The sequence below is a fragment of the Macaca mulatta genome, chromosome 10 (genome assembly GCF_049350105.2).
Source record: "Macaca mulatta isolate MMU2019108-1 chromosome 10, T2T-MMU8v2.0, whole genome shotgun sequence".
Lineage (NCBI taxonomy): Eukaryota > Metazoa > Chordata > Mammalia > Primates > Cercopithecidae > Macaca > Macaca mulatta.
Window position 1 is genome coordinate 115,629,321 of NC_133415.1, and position 14,587 is coordinate 115,643,907.

At 64.4% G+C, this 14,587-nt stretch overlaps 1 protein-coding gene across 1 annotated transcript in view; it reads left to right on the top strand.

The window, feature by feature from the left end:
- The window catches only part of COL9A3 (collagen type IX alpha 3 chain), a 28,035-nt gene continuing 13,448 nt past the window's right edge, over nucleotides 1-14,587 (top strand). The window contains exons 1-24 of the mRNA XM_015148630.3: nucleotides 1-93; nucleotides 516-584; nucleotides 1,876-1,911; nucleotides 2,552-2,623; nucleotides 3,278-3,331; nucleotides 4,547-4,582; nucleotides 4,878-4,901; nucleotides 5,128-5,181; nucleotides 5,492-5,545; nucleotides 5,971-6,012; nucleotides 7,565-7,621; nucleotides 8,077-8,130; nucleotides 8,791-8,844; nucleotides 9,161-9,214; nucleotides 9,709-9,762; nucleotides 10,109-10,162; nucleotides 10,790-10,843; nucleotides 11,649-11,702; nucleotides 11,807-11,860; nucleotides 12,318-12,362; nucleotides 12,506-12,559; nucleotides 12,644-12,697; nucleotides 13,236-13,289; nucleotides 13,393-13,464. Coding sequence (XP_015004116.3) covers nucleotides 16-93; nucleotides 516-584; nucleotides 1,876-1,911; nucleotides 2,552-2,623; nucleotides 3,278-3,331; nucleotides 4,547-4,582; nucleotides 4,878-4,901; nucleotides 5,128-5,181; nucleotides 5,492-5,545; nucleotides 5,971-6,012; nucleotides 7,565-7,621; nucleotides 8,077-8,130; nucleotides 8,791-8,844; nucleotides 9,161-9,214; nucleotides 9,709-9,762; nucleotides 10,109-10,162; nucleotides 10,790-10,843; nucleotides 11,649-11,702; nucleotides 11,807-11,860; nucleotides 12,318-12,362; nucleotides 12,506-12,559; nucleotides 12,644-12,697; nucleotides 13,236-13,289; nucleotides 13,393-13,464 — 1,287 coding nt within the window. The 5' untranslated portion in view covers nucleotides 1-15. The remainder of the gene's footprint in view (nucleotides 94-515; nucleotides 585-1,875; nucleotides 1,912-2,551; nucleotides 2,624-3,277; nucleotides 3,332-4,546; nucleotides 4,583-4,877; nucleotides 4,902-5,127; nucleotides 5,182-5,491; nucleotides 5,546-5,970; nucleotides 6,013-7,564; nucleotides 7,622-8,076; nucleotides 8,131-8,790; nucleotides 8,845-9,160; nucleotides 9,215-9,708; nucleotides 9,763-10,108; nucleotides 10,163-10,789; nucleotides 10,844-11,648; nucleotides 11,703-11,806; nucleotides 11,861-12,317; nucleotides 12,363-12,505; nucleotides 12,560-12,643; nucleotides 12,698-13,235; nucleotides 13,290-13,392; nucleotides 13,465-14,587) is intronic.

The following is a 14,587-nucleotide window of genomic DNA, read 5'->3' on the forward strand; positions in this document are numbered from 1 at the left end:
AGACTCCGCGCAGCCATGGCCCGGCCGCCCGCGCTCGCCCCGCTGCTGCTCCTGCTCCTGCTCGGGGAGCTCCTGGCGGCCGCCGGGGCGCAGGTGAGCGCGAGCTCCGGGCTCTGACGCTGGACGTGGAGCCGCGCGGCCCAGGGACGGCCCCAGCCCCGAACCCGCCACTCCGGGGTGCCCGGCGCAGCCTCGACGCCCCCAGCCCGTGTTGCCGTCGGGGCGCGGAGTCGCCAGAGCCTCGGGATGAGCCTCGACCGACCGCGTCCTCGATGGGTCCTCGCTGGCCCTGGTCGGCCGGCGCCGCCGCCTCTGCTGGGAGCACAAGGAGGCCTTTGTTCCCGCGGCCCGAGGGAGGCGGGGGACACACTGCCCGGGGGCGCCTGGCTCCGCCTGAGGCTTTGGGGCTCACGGAGGAGAGCAGGACCCGGAGCCGCTCGGGACCCGGGAGGAGGGAACGCCGGGTCAGGCCCACCGTGGCACCTGCGCTCCTTAATGAGTTTTCTCCGTTTCAGAAAGTGGGACTCCCAGGCCCTCCAGGCCCCCCAGGGCCGCCAGGGAAGCCCGGCCAGGACGGCATTGACGTGAGTTTGGGGGTGGGGAGGGCCCCGAGCGCTCTGGGGTTCTGACTCTGGCCCCCACCTCCCTGAGCTCCCCAGCCTGATAGAAAACCAGGCCCCACCTCCCAGAGCCAGGGTGACATCAGGGGGCAGCCATAGCCTTCACGGGATGGAGCTGGCCCTGCGGGGATTGCTGGTGGGTAGGGGTGGAGGGTGTCACGTGGTGGCCCCCGACCCAGAATGCTGGCACTGAGCTGTGTGGCTCTGGGTCCCCTGAGGGGCCTGGGCCCCTGTGTTCTGGGTTCTGGCCCCTGGGGCTGAAGTGGGGAGGGGCACGTCCCTCGGGTGGATGGGAGCCGGGGGTCTTATTGGAGGTTGCTGGGCTCTGGAGCCAGCCATGGAGGGGGCTCAGGGGCCGACTCGGTCCCAGAGATGATGTCCCTCACGGGTATCTCAGGCCTGGTGTGCACCAAGCAGCAGGAGGGGCGGCTGAAATTCTACAGCTGTGTGTCTCTCAGAGGGACCGTCTGGGGTGAACCTCCCCATGTGACCACCACCGGGGCGGGGGTCCCCTCAGGGCCTGTGCTCGCTGTGTGGTTCCCCATGGAGGGCTGTGGAGGGCTGCACCAAGAGCCCCCCGTGACCCACCCTCTGCCCCCCGCCCAGCTCGGCCTCAATGGCCACAGCCTCCTTCCCCGGCCACAGGGCTGTGCTCAGGACAGGCATATGGACCTGAACCCCCATGGCCCACGGCCCTGGCCTCCCTAGGCTCCTCCTGGGCCAGATACCTGGACCCCAGGGCTCCCACCTGAAGCCTGGTCTTGACATCTCAGTTAAAGACCCGGTGGTCGTCAACAGGGTGGGGAGCTGGGGGATCTTCCTGGAGACTGTGGGGAAGCTGCCCTTCGCAGCAGATGGAACAGAGAGGCCTCCCAGCCCCCAGGCCTTCTTCCTAAAGCCCCAGGCCATGGAGGGAGGGGGATTAGTGATGCATTCCCAGGCCATGGAGGGAGGGGATTACTGATGCATTCCCATCACTCCTGGGAGTTGCGTCCCCACGCCTGCAAAGTGGTTCCCAAATGCCCTGTGGCTGCAAGCGCTGAGCCCCTCTCTCCAGGTCACCCCTTTGCCTATTGCTGCCCCACACATGGGAGGGTGCCCCCTAGGTATGGATCGGAGGCTCAGGGACGCCTTTTGTCTGCTTGAGCTGGGCCTCCAGGGCTGAATTGGAGGCCAGTGCTGCTCTTTTCCCTGAGGCGGGGTTCTTGGGGGACCTCTGATTTTCAGGGTTACATGTGGGTATCTTTCCTCACAGGGCGAAACTGGACCTCCAGGTCTGCCTGGGCCCCCGGTGAGTGTCCCTGGCTGGGGAGACAACCTTTTTCTAGTCTGGAGAGAAAGAGGGGACTTGGAACAGAGGGGTCATTGATGTCCTGTCGCATCCTGCTGGAGCCCGGGTTTCCTAAGGGGAGGCCTCAGAGGGCCCAGAGCAGGCCCGGAGCCAGGGGGGCAGGAGGGGAGTGTGTGGGCTCAGCCTCTGCATGTTCTGGGCAGGGCCTGACTTTGAGCTTTCTTTGGACCAGTGCCAGGCAGGCCAGGGCCGGGGCTGGTACAGCCCTTCAGGTGCCCCAGGCCCAAGGTCGCACGGAGCCCTCCCACCTTCTCCAGCCCCAGGGATTGAGGGTCCTGGGGCTCAGAGTCCTGTCTGGCCCACTGGGGGTCCAACAGAGATGCCTGCTGGCCCTTAGCCAGGGAGGCTGAGGTAACCAGATGAAGATCTTACAGATGCCACTGAGGGATGAGGCAGGCAGCCTTCCTGGGCCAGCAAGGTGTGGGCAAGCAGGACACGCGTGCCCCAGCTGAGCTGGGTCTACCAGACGGCAGGGAGGACCCAGGTGGGGGGGAATTGGAAAGCATTTTGCTTCCTTACTGAAGGCCTGGGCTCGGAGCCAGACCCCGCCCTCACATCTCTGCCCTTTCCTCCTGCACAGGGACCAAAGGGGGCCCCAGGAAAGCCGGGGAAATCAGGAGAGGCCGGGCTGCCGGGACTGCCGGGTGTGGACGTGAGTGTGCCTGCCCCTCCCGCCATGCCCCGCTCCCCGCTCCAAGGCTCTGGAGGAGTCCAGCCTTAATTGCTGTTGTCCAGCTGGGCCTGCTCAGGCGGGAAGCCCAGTCCTGAGAGAAGTCTCCAGAAGTCCCCAACAGGGGTCCTTTGGCCTTCGTCCCAGACGCCACTAGCATCTGGCAGAGGACAGAGCCAGCCCAGTGGAGTCGGAAGTCCCGCCAGCCTTCTCTTGTCCAGGAACGAGTGCCCATTGTCAGGCCCCTCTGCCCACTGCTGCCCGGGCCCCTGTGAGCCCCAGGCTGGCCTCGCTCAGTAGTCATGGGCTCCAGGCCTGGCCCCAGGGCCACTGGAGCTTTATTCGGGAAGCCAGGCCTGAGAAGCGAGCTGTCCAGTCCTACTGGGTTGGTCCCCGAGGCCTGACTACAGCAGGCGCCTCCGTTGCTGGCTTCCTGCTGGCTGCCCCCCTCCTCCCAGACCCTCTGGGCACAGCAGGTAGACAATGGACAGGGCCAAGAGAGGAGGCTGCCAACCTAAGGGTCTTCTGTGCCTCTCTGGACTCACCAAGGGAAGGGTCCATGCTTCCATTTTTGCCTGGGAGTGGCATGTGCTTCCCATGTGGCCCCTCAAACTCACCCTCTGCCTCTTTCCCCAGGGTCTGACTGGGCGAGATGGACCCCCTGGACCCAAGGGTGCCCCTGGGGAACGGGTAAGTGCCTGCGCCAAACCCAGTGGCTTCAGTTCAGAAGTGAAGTCCCCTGGCCACCTTTGGCTGTTCTGTGTCCACAAGGCCAAGGAGCTGGTAGTTCCAAGGACAGCTGCCCTGCCCGTGCCTGGGGTGGAGGGGCAGAAGGGCAGGGTGCCACGTGGCCAGTCCCCTGTGCCTGCCTGCCTGCCCCACCCCCACATATGGTCAGAGTTGTCCTGGTATCCAGACCATGGCAGGGAGAAGAGGGATGGTTTGGGGGAACCCACCCCAGGTGCCTCCTCAGAATGTCCCTGCAGCCCCCAGGGCCCTGGGCGGACCACCACCAGGCGGACCACCACCAGGGACCCCGGGCACGCAGCCTGCAGAGTCCCCTGTGCCTGCCTGCTGGACACTGAATCCTTTACCCTAACTGAGCGGCGCCACCGCCCAAGGGTGCCTTTCTCCCCTCGTGGCTTCTGAGTACAAAACCGAAACCAGCATTCTCTCTTCAGCCCTCATAAGACGTGGCAGTCAGCCAACCGGGTGCCACTGACCCCAGACTCAAAGCATCACAGAGGGCAGGAAGGCTGGGCTGGGGACACAAGGACACAGCCCTGCCCGTGGGCCCCTTGGGAGCTTGTCAGGCATGAGGCAGATTCTGAGCTGAAAACAGGAGGGAAACAGTAGCTGCTGGCGGCCGAGTCCGTGGTGCCCGGGGGTGTGGGGTGGGCTCGTCTCCAGGCTTTCAGGAGGGCCCTCCAGCCTCAGAGCAGGGCCTGTGTGAGCCGTCCAGGGAATGAGACATTTCAAGCAGCAGGGCCCAGACAGGGCCCAGAGTTTGGAGAGCAGACGGGACCTGGCTGCCCAAGGCTCTGGGGACTTGCTGACGTGGGCGGGGGCTGAGGATTCAGCAGGCTCCGTGGGTGGGTTATCGGGAGGGCTTCCTGGTGGAGACAGGCACCTGGGGTCACTTCTGTGCATCTCAGACCTGCCCCAGGTCGTGCCTTCGCCTTTCTGTAGCAGGCACTGGGACTCTGGTGCCATCTGTCTCCGGCAGCTCCCCAGGACGGCAAAGACCCTCCAGGTCGAGGGCTTAGAGGCCCTGCCCCTCTGTGGAGTGGGGACTTGGACCCTGTTGCCCTGGGAGCTGGAGTTGTGGGTCACACTTCAGCGGGAGGGGATTGGGTTTGCAAATAGAGGCCCAGCCCAACCTAGACGCCTGCTTTCCTCCCACAGGGAAGTCTGGGACCCCCGGGGCCGCCCGGGCTGGGGGTGAGTATGGAGTGTGGTCCTCTCCTCTCCATGGAGTTTGGGGAACTGGAGAGTCTGGTCTAAATGGCATCCAGGAATCCCAGGGGCCATCCCTGGCCCTCTCCTCTGCCACCCCTCTGCAGCCTCTCCAGAGGCTGGTGCCTGGACAGGGTCTTGGAGCCCTCTCTGGGCTGGGACCAGATGCCCATGCTTGGAACCGCCCTTTCCCCGGGACCCACCTGAACCATCTTAGGGAGGGGTGAGGCGCAGCCCATCTTGTGCCCAGCAGGCTCTGACCCCATGTTTGGCTTTGCAGGGCAAAGGCCTCCCTGGACCCCCCGTGAGTACTGACAACCCTTGGGGCCCTGAGCAAGTGTGCAAGTACCCAGAGCCTGCCAGGCTGGGATGTCCCAAACCGTGCCTGGGTGTGGGGCTTCTCAGGGGCAGTGATCTGACCACCCCATACCTGGAGCCCCCCTCCCTTCGGAGGCGGCACACCGACCCTGGGTGGGGATCCTCGGGGCGCCCGGGTGCAGACCTGCTCACCTCTCTTTACCTCCCTCCAGGGAGAGGCAGGAGTGAGCGGCCCCCCAGGTGGGATCGGCCTCCGCGGCCCCCCGGTGAGTGGCTGTCCCAGACCCTCTTAGAGTGTGCTCACCTGTGGCCTCCACCCCCAGACTCAACAGCCAGGGACCCTCTTCCCCTCTCCCCTTTCCCTTTCTCCCCCACCCCTACCTTGGTAGGTATTGGTAGAAGCCCTGGCCAATGATCCAGACCCGACCCCAGGACGCAGACACCATCAGAGGCCGTGGGAGTGGGGCTGGCGGGAGCTGGGCGTGTCCACCTCCCTGGGAGAAGCCGGGCACCTCACTTAGGTGGGGGCTGATCCCACTCTAAGTCATACCACTCTAAGACATACCCCCTCCCCAGGGACCGTCTGGACTCCCCGGCCTCCCTGGCCCCCCGGGACCTCCCGGACCCCCTGTAAGTACTGGGCAGAGGCTCTAAGAAGTGCTGGGCATGGACTAGGGCACCGGGTTGGGCCCTCCCCCTTCCCCCTCCCCAGGCTCCATGCCCTCCGAGATCTCCTAACCCTAACTTGGCCACTCCTAGGAACAGTCAGTGGTGGGGGCAGTGGCTGTGGCTAGGCCAGCCAACTTGGGGATGATCAGGGCTCAGGTCCCCAAGGCCACCCTGCCCCAAGGACAGGTGGATTCTGTCATTGTCACATGCCCTGTGGGTGGGCCAGCAGCACCCAGCACTGGCCACTTGGGGGACGGGATGAACGGTCTCCAAGTCCCCTGGTGGATGGGGAAGGTCGTGGTCTGTCAGAGAGTGGGTGGGTGGGTTGGGTGGGTGCAGGTGGACGGGGAGGGCAGGAGAATGTCAGCTGTCTCTTTGTGTCTTAGGGACACCCAGGAGTCCTCCCTGAAGGTGCCACTGACCTTCAGGTAGGCACTTGCAGCCATATGTGAAGGGTGCTGGGAGGTGCCTACCTTGGGGGGCGGGGTCTGGCCTGGAGAGGGACTCGTCCATCCTGGCAAGAAGGCAGGGCCCGAGCACTCCCTGGGGACGGGAGCTCAGTGCAGACAGCTCAGACACAACCTGGCAGACAGCCTGGCTGGGACCTCCCCCTCCCGCTTCCTGCCCTCCTCGCCACCACCTAGACCTGCACTGTCCCTCACGAAGCCACCAGGGCGTGGAGCTGTGCAAATGTAATGAATCACAATCATGTCACGGAGCCATCGAGCTCCCCTGCGTCATCCGCAGAGGGCACCTTTGGCCACAGATGGCGACAGAATAGTCCCTCGCTGCATTCGGGACTGGAGTCTGGGGCCCACTTTTATCTTGATCTTTGAGCCATGTCAATCACCCGAAAAGAAAACAGGCTCAGGCTAGGCACAGTGGCTTACGCCTGTAATCCCAGCACTTTGGGAGGCTAAGACAGGAGGATTACTTCAGCTCAGGAGTTTGAGACCAGCCTGTGCAACATAGTGAGATCTTTGTGTCTACAAAAAATTTTTAAAGTAGCCAGACGTGGTGGCATGCCTATTGTCCTAGCTATTTAGGTGGCTGTGGTGGGAGGATCACTTGAGCCCAGGAGGCAGAGGTTGCAGTGTGCTGTGATCAAGCCACTGCACTCCAGCCTGAGCAACCAAGCTAACCCCTGTCTCAAAAAAAAAAAAAAAAAAAAAAAAAAAAAATGAAGAGGAAAGAAAATGGGCTTGGGAGGCCACGGATCCATCTCTCCTCTGGCCGTCTGCGGTGGCAGTCAGTGACTCGTTTCCATAAAGACGTTTGATAGTTTTGAAGGGAAAAGCTCGGCCCACTCCGACCTGGCCACCGGTGGCTGTCTTCCAGCCTCTCTCCTCACCCCACCCCGGGGCCCGGATGCCTGGCCAGCCTGTGTCTCAGAAGGGAGGCTTTAGGGAACCTTCCAGAATGTGGTGTGTGATTAGGCCCCTGACCATGGGATGAGTGGGGTGGGGGCTGAAGATACGGGTCTGAACCCTTGGCCCAGCCTGCCCATTGCAGCTGTGGGATAATCTAGAAGCAGCCCTGGGTTTCCTGAGCATCAGGCCTGTTGCCTGGGCTCACGGTGTCCCTCCTAAAAGCCCCGTGCTAAGCACGTTCCTGTGCTGAGGACGGCCCCCGACCTAAGGCTGCTGCAAGGCCCCCTGCAGAGCCAGCTGCCTGTGCTGTGCTGAATGGCTGCTTTGAAACCCAGTGTCTGCCGTGGGGCTGAGAAATCCGAGCCGGCTGCTCTATGCAGCCTCCGCTGTGCTTGGCCAGTGCTGAAGGAGACCCTGTCTGTGTCCTGTCCTGGTGCCATCACCGGGGCGGAGTGGCCTCCTGGGGTCCCGTCACCCATGCGGAGTGGCCTCCTGGGGTCCCGTCACCCGTGCGGAGTGGCCTCCTGGGGTCCCGTGGGTGCTGACCTCTGCGTCAGAGGGTCCTGCTCTGTTTGGCTGGGAGGGGTCTGACCGCTCTGTTTTCCGACAGTGCCCAAGTATCTGCCCCCCAGGTCCCCCAGGGCCCCCTGGAATGCCGGGGTTCAAGGTGAGTCACTGGGACCCAAGCACTGCCCTATGCTGGGCAGGAGGTGGCCGGGCTCCCGTGGGGCTGTGGGGGTGGCAGGTCCGGAAAGCCCGGCCCTGGTTCCAGGGTTGCCCCAGGAAGAAAGCCAGTCCAGCCTCCCTGTCCCGCCTTCAACACCCCAGTGACAAGCTGATGCGGCCAGGCTGGGACTGGTAATGGGCGTCAGAGAGACTGTGGGGGAGAGCTAGCCTCAAGCCCCCACCCCCCAGCCCTGGCCCGCTTCTGACCACAGAGCGCCCTCAGGTGGGTCCCAGCGCCTCTCAGGCCTCGGTTTCCCCGTGAGGGCCCAGGCCCGCAGTCCTGTACTGCCGTGTGGCGGGCCCTGGGCAGACTGACCCTGCAGGCCTCACTTCAGTGTTGCCAGGGAGAGGGTGTTGGGGGGTCGGAGGGGACAGTGACCCCATGTTTGCTTTCAGGGACCCACTGGCTACAAAGGCGAGCAGGGGGAAGTCGGCAAGGACGGCGAGAAGGTAAAGCTGCTGCACAGCAGCTGGGGAGGGGCTGGGGGCTGGGCTCGGGCGGGAGGGAGGGGCTGTCTCATGGGTGTGGCTGAGCTGGCACCTGCTGTGCCCTTCTTCTGGGGGCCTGGCTGGCCAGAGCTGCGCGATTTGGGCAGGGTCCCTGGACAGATCCCGCCTGCCTGGCCTGGCTGTGGAAGCTCTCCCTGGTTTGTGTCTGTGGCTGGGCAAGGGGCGTCTGTGAGGATGACTGGCTTTGGCCTGTAGCCTCCCCTCACCTGTGGCTGCTGTCCATGGAGGGTGTCCATCGTCACCTGCAGGCCGGGGGACCGGGTCTGGGATGGCCTTTAGCATGGCTGGAGTGATCAGATGAGGACACCCAGGTGCACATCAGAGGGGTCCCTGCTTGGCCATGAGGAGGGGCCTGGACAGGGCTGAAGGGTCTTATGGGAACAGTGACCACGGACCCAGCCCCCACAGGGCGAGGCCACCGAGACTCGCAGGACTGCTCTGGAGCTGTGTGCAAGTGATCCCTTCGCAGAGCCTCCAAGGCCCAGCTGTGAAGGGGGCAACGCCCGCAGCTGCTTGGACTTGAGTAGGGTGACTGGAGGCACTGAACGGTGCAAGGAGAGCCAGACTGGGCCGCTGACCACCCTGTCCCCTCTGTTTCAGGGCGACCCTGGCCCCCCTGGGCCCGCCGGCCTCCCGGGCAGCGTGGGGCTGCAGGTGAGGCTAGGAAGGGGTAAGGATGGTGGGATGAGAACTCAGCCCTGCACGTGTCTACCCCCGAGGGGGCCGTCTCGGGCTGGGGAGTGTTTGGCCAATACCCAGGCACAGGAGCGCGACCTGGCTGGGGGTCTCACCTCTGCCAAGGCTGCTGATCTCAAGGCTGGTGCCCCCTACCTCTGGGGGACCTGAGCTGAGGCTGAGGGCTCATGGAAGACACCAGGGCTCCCAGGGGTACCCTGAGGGCCGAGGCCCTGCGTGCTCCCCGGGGTAGAGGTGAAGCCCTAGTCTCTGCATCTGTGCCTCTCTCCCGCAGGGTCCGCGGGGGTTACAAGGACTGCCAGGGCCACTCGGACCCCCTGGGGACAGGGTAAGTCCTGCAGCCCCTAGCGGGGGCCGGCCAGGTGGCTGGGGGCCTGGTTGTCCACATCTCCAGACTTCAGATGGGCCCCGTGAGTGACACTGTGAAGCAGCCGTCACTCCGGCTCTGGCCGTCGCCGCTGTGGTGCACGCCTTGCTCTGGGCCCCAGTTCTCGCGTGTGCCTGGGCTGACAGTCAGCGATCACGGACACCCACACGCGGTCCCAGGCTGCTGTGGGGGCTGTTCTTGCGTGTGCCTGGGTGAGGGCTGATGAACTGCTCGCTGACACCCACACGCGGTCCCAGGCTGCTGTGAGGGCTGTTGTGGCTTAGGCCAGAGCAAGGGGCAGGAGGGATTTGGAGACGACCAGGTGGCATCTTGGGGGAACTTGCTGGGGAGCCCTAGAGGAAGGGCTGCTTGTGTCTGGGCCTCCCCTGAGGGAGCACTGGGGGGATGCCAGCCAGGCCTCAGACAATAGGACCCCAGATCCCCTCTCTCTGCAGGGTCCCATCGGGTTCCGAGGGCCACCTGGGATCCCAGGAGCGCCTGGGAAAGCGGTACGTGTGTCAGTGGACGGTGGGTCCCGTGCCTCGTGGCCTCTCTCCCCTTTCCCTCTGCTCCTCTCAGATGCCCCCAGCCCCACTGGGGCCCCCCTTCTGTGGCTGAGCTGTTCCCTGGACACCCTGGGAGGGCTTGTGGCATGAGTAGGGGGTGCTTACCAATGGAATCCATTCTTCGTGGGACATTCGCCTCCTTTCTGGTTCTGGACGTGGAACGAGAGGTCACCATTGTCCCTGTGGCACCTCCGGCCATCTCTGACCACTCCTGGAGGGCTGTCCCCTGCCACTCTCTGACCATCTCCGTGGTGTTAACTCTGTCCCTGTCCCACCTTATTATTTCCAGGGTGACCGAGGCGACAGGGGCCCAGAAGGGTTCCGTGGCCCCAAGGGTGACCTCGTAAGTGAGAGGGAACTTGGTTCCCTGGGTCCTTATGTGGAAGAACCCAATTTCCCTCCTGACTCGTGCTGGGGAGGGGGACACACTTGGGAGTGAGACTGTGAGGGGCCACCCTGGGTGGGCCTGGGGGTGCGTGGGGGTGAGCCTGGCCCTGGAGGGCCCCAGCTCTCTCCCTGGCCCCAGCTGTTCTCCCAGAGCCACATGGGAGCTCTGTGGCCCCTGCAGAGCGGCCAGCGGGCCGGGTAGAGGGACCGGGTTCCAGGGCTTGGATCCTGCCCCAGAGAAACGGCTCTCGGGCTGAGCAAGTGAACATAAGGAAAGTCCAGAGACAGTCAAGCGTTCCAGGAGTGGAACTGAAGTGACCGTCCCCAGACTGGTCAGCCTCCACACCTCCCTCGACCGAGCCCTCGAAGCCGGAGCAGCAGGGAGCCACCGTGCCGTGCTTCAGCACCCATGGATCCAAACACAGTTTTCTCCGAGCACCCACAGGCCCCAGGGTGGTGGTCGGGGGTGGCCCCTGCCACTGCCCTCCACAGCTCGTTGGTGTCCCCGAGCAGCTGGCCGGGGAATGCGTGAGGCCATCTGGGAAGAGACTGCCACTGCCTCTGTCACTTGTGTGTCCTCTAGGGCAGACCTGGTCCCAAGGGAATCCCCGGAGTGGCCGGGCCAAGTGGGGAGCCGGTGAGTGCACGTGGCTACTCCCCCGAGAATGCTCCTCCCCTGGGTGCTGGCCACGTACAGGCAGAGGCCACATTCGGAAGAGCTGGAGCTCAGTGCCCTCTGCTGTGGCCATCTTGAAATCCGGGTTAACGGTTGAACAGCCCCACTGCCCTGCACATTTCTCTTTTGCCCAGAGCCTCACGAGTGTGCAGGAGTAGGGGCCTCAGGCTGGGTTTGCCTGCATGGAGGACACGGGAAGTAAGGGTGGGTGGGCAGCACCGCTGGGCAGAGGTGGCCACTCCTGGGGTCCCAGGCACCCGTGCAGGCACCTTCCTTCCTGCTGTGTGCCCACCCTCAGCCCAGACTGGAGCTCCCGTCCAGCCCCTCGTGTTGCCTCTGCCCCTGGAGTGGTGCCCTCTCTTGGGACACCCAGCACTTGGCTGTGTCCTGATTCCAAAACCAGTCCAGGGTGGACGAGGCAGGCCTGGCCTGAGTCCTGGCTCCCAAGCCTCAGTTTTCCCCCCGTAAAATGGGCCAGAACCGAACTTCCCTTAGGGCACCATGATGTGCCTCGTGGACAAGGCCTCGGGCGTCCGCGCGGCTTCAGCACCACCTCTGCCACCCACCGCACCCCTCGCCTGTGTGGTCACCGAGGCAGCACTGGTTGCCACAGGCCACCTCGATCATGAAACCAGACAACTGCCAGGGTTTGGGGGCAGACACAGTTTTAGGTTGATGGGGAAGGAGGCTGCCCCCAGGGCGGGACTGTAGAGGAAGGGAGCGGGGGCCGCCTGCCCAACGGGCCTTACGCATCCCTTGTCCCCAGGGCATGCCGGGCAAGGACGGCCAGAATGGTGTGCCAGGACTCGATGGCCAGAAGGTTGGCATGGGGCTCAGGGTGTGATGAGAGGGAGGGGCTGGAGGGGAGTTCAGCCTTCTGAGGCCTCAGCCTCCCCTTCCCCACCCCAATCTCTGTCCTCACAGGGAGAGGCTGGTCGCAGCGGTGCTCCGGGAGAGAAGGGCCCCAACGGGCTGCCGGTGAGTGCCTGGTGGGTGGGGCCAGCCTGGGGCGCCACAGCTTCTGCCTGCCCAGGGGCCCCTGTCGGGCTGGGTGGGTTGGTCGCTGTAGGGCTGGCTCCCTGTGAGGGGTTCTGGGGCCTGTGTCCATCAGGGCCTGGCACAACCCCTGGCTCCCAGTGGGTGCTGTGCCCGGTGGGTTGCCTGTGTGTGCATATGTGTGCTTATTCATATGTACGTGGGACATGTGTGAACACGTTATGGCCATCCCTGGATGCCGTGCGGTCATCACCCCCAGGGGCCCGGAGTAGGGGCTCCTGCATCCAAGGCCAGGGAAGCTCTCAAAGCCGCACGTAAGGTTGACAAGGCTGGGAGAAGTCAGCCCTGCCCTTTGGGTGCACTCACTCTGGCCCCTGCACCCTGCCTGTGTACACATTGCCGTGACCGGCAGCCCTGACCTCAAGCTCTCTCCTGGCAGGGCCTCCCCGGACGAGCAGGGTCCAAAGGCGAGAAGGGAGAAAGGGTATGTGGCTGCAGCCGCTTTCTCTCTGCAAAGGGAGGCGAGGGGATGGGAGGCGAGAGGCCGGGAGGCGAGGGGCCGGGAGGCCAGTGACCCGGCCCAGATGCAGGTGTAGGCAGGCACTCATAGCTTTCCTTTCTCTGCAGGGCAGAGCTGGGGAGCTGGGTGAGGCTGGCCCCTCAGGAGAGCCAGGCGTCCCTGTGAGTATCTGCGGCGCCCCAGACCCCACCCCATCTCGCATGTGTGCAGGCCCTGCCCTCACACCCTCCTTCCCTTCCCTGTAGGGAGATGCTGGCATGCCTGGGGAGCGTGGTGAGGCTGGCCACCGGGGCTCAGCGGTGAGTGCAGGGATGTGGTCCTGGGTCAGGGGTTAGCACTGAGCCATTGGCACGTGGGCCCAGTTTCTGAGCAGGCCGGGGTGGCATTTGGTTGCCTTGATGAGCCAGGCTCACAAAAGCCGAGGATGCTGGGAGGTGTGGGGCCCTGCCTTCTTGTCCCTCGCCCACTGGGAGATGGTCCAGGCCAGGCCGGAGCTGCCCTGTTTTCAAGCCCTCTATGCTGAGCCTAGCCTTGTGCCCCTGTAGACTGAGATGACAGCACGAGCCACAGGACCCTGGTCAGGGGAGCCATGGGCATGGGTGTCTGGCCCCGAGTCTGACCTGACAAATTGGGTCCAGGGCATGCCTGCGTTCTGAGACCCCCTAAACTGCCCTGGGAGGTAGCCCTGCCTCTGTCCCCAGCAATTCAGCCAGGTGGCTTAGAACTGGCTCCAGTGTCCACCCAGCTCTGGGGGAAGGCCGAGCCAGGCTCCCTGGGACCTCTTGGGGGCTCCTCGAAACCTGAGACATCCGCTCACACCTCATATTTGTCTTCCAGGGGGCCCTCGGCCCACAAGGCCCTCCCGGAGCCCCTGGCATCCGAGGCTTCCAGGTGGGTGAGGTTGGGGCAAGGGCCTGGCACAGGGGGTGGCATACCCAGACGGGTGAGACCCGACAGGGTATGGGCACTGATGAGCCAGGACCTCTTTCCCCAGGGCCAGAAGGGCAGCATGGGAGAACCCGGCCTTCCAGGCCCCCAGGGCTTCCGAGGTGATGTGGGCGACCGGGTAAGTGGCCCTCTCAGCAGGAAGCACCCCTGCGCCCCCACCCCCACCCCCTACCACAGTCCCCAACCCCCTACGACAGTCTCCACCCCCTACCACAGTCTCCACCCCTACCACAGTCTCCACCCCTACCACAGTCCCCACCCCTACCACAGTCTCCACCCCCTACCACAGTCCCCAACCCCCTACGACAGTCTCCACCCCCTACCACAGTCTCCACCCCTACCACAGTCTCCACCCCTACCACAGTCCCCACCCCTACCACAGTCTCTACCCCCTACCACAGTCCCCAACCCCTTACCACAGTCTCCACCCCCTACCACAGTCTCCACCCCCTACCACAGTCCCCACCCCCTACCACAGTCTCCACCCCTGCCACAGTCTCCACCCCCTACCACAGTCTCTACCCCCTACCACAGTCCCCAATCCCCTACCACAGTCTCCACCCCCACCACAGTCTCCACCCCCTACCACAGTCTCCACCTCCTACCACAGTCCCCACCCCCTGCCACAGTCTCCACCCCCTACCACAGTCTCCACCTCCCTACCACAGTCCCCACCCCTACCACAGTCCCCACCCCCTACCACAGTCTCCACCTCCCTACCACAGTCCCCACCCCCTACCACAGTCCCCACCCCCTACCACAGTCCCCACCCCTACCACAGTCCCCACCCCCTACCACAGTCCCCAAACCCCTACCACAGTCCCCACCCCCTACCACAGTCCCCAACCCCCTACCACAGTCCCCAACCCCTACCACAGTCCCCACCCCCACCACAGTCTCCACCCCTAACACAGTCTCCACCCCATACCACAGTCTCCACCCCCTACCAGAGTCCCCAACCCCTACCACAGTCTCCACCCCCTACCACAGTCCCCAAACCCTACCACAGTCTCCACCCCCGCCACAGTCTCCACCCCCTACCACAGTCTCCACCCCTACCACAGTCCCCCACCCCCTACCACAGTCTCCACCCCTGCCACAGTCCCTCACCCCCGCCACAGTCTCCACCCTCACCACAGTCTCCACCCCCTACCACAGTCCCCAACCCCCTGCCACAGTCCCCAACCCCTACCACAGTCCCCACCCCCTACCACAGTCTCCACCCTCACCACAGTCTCCAC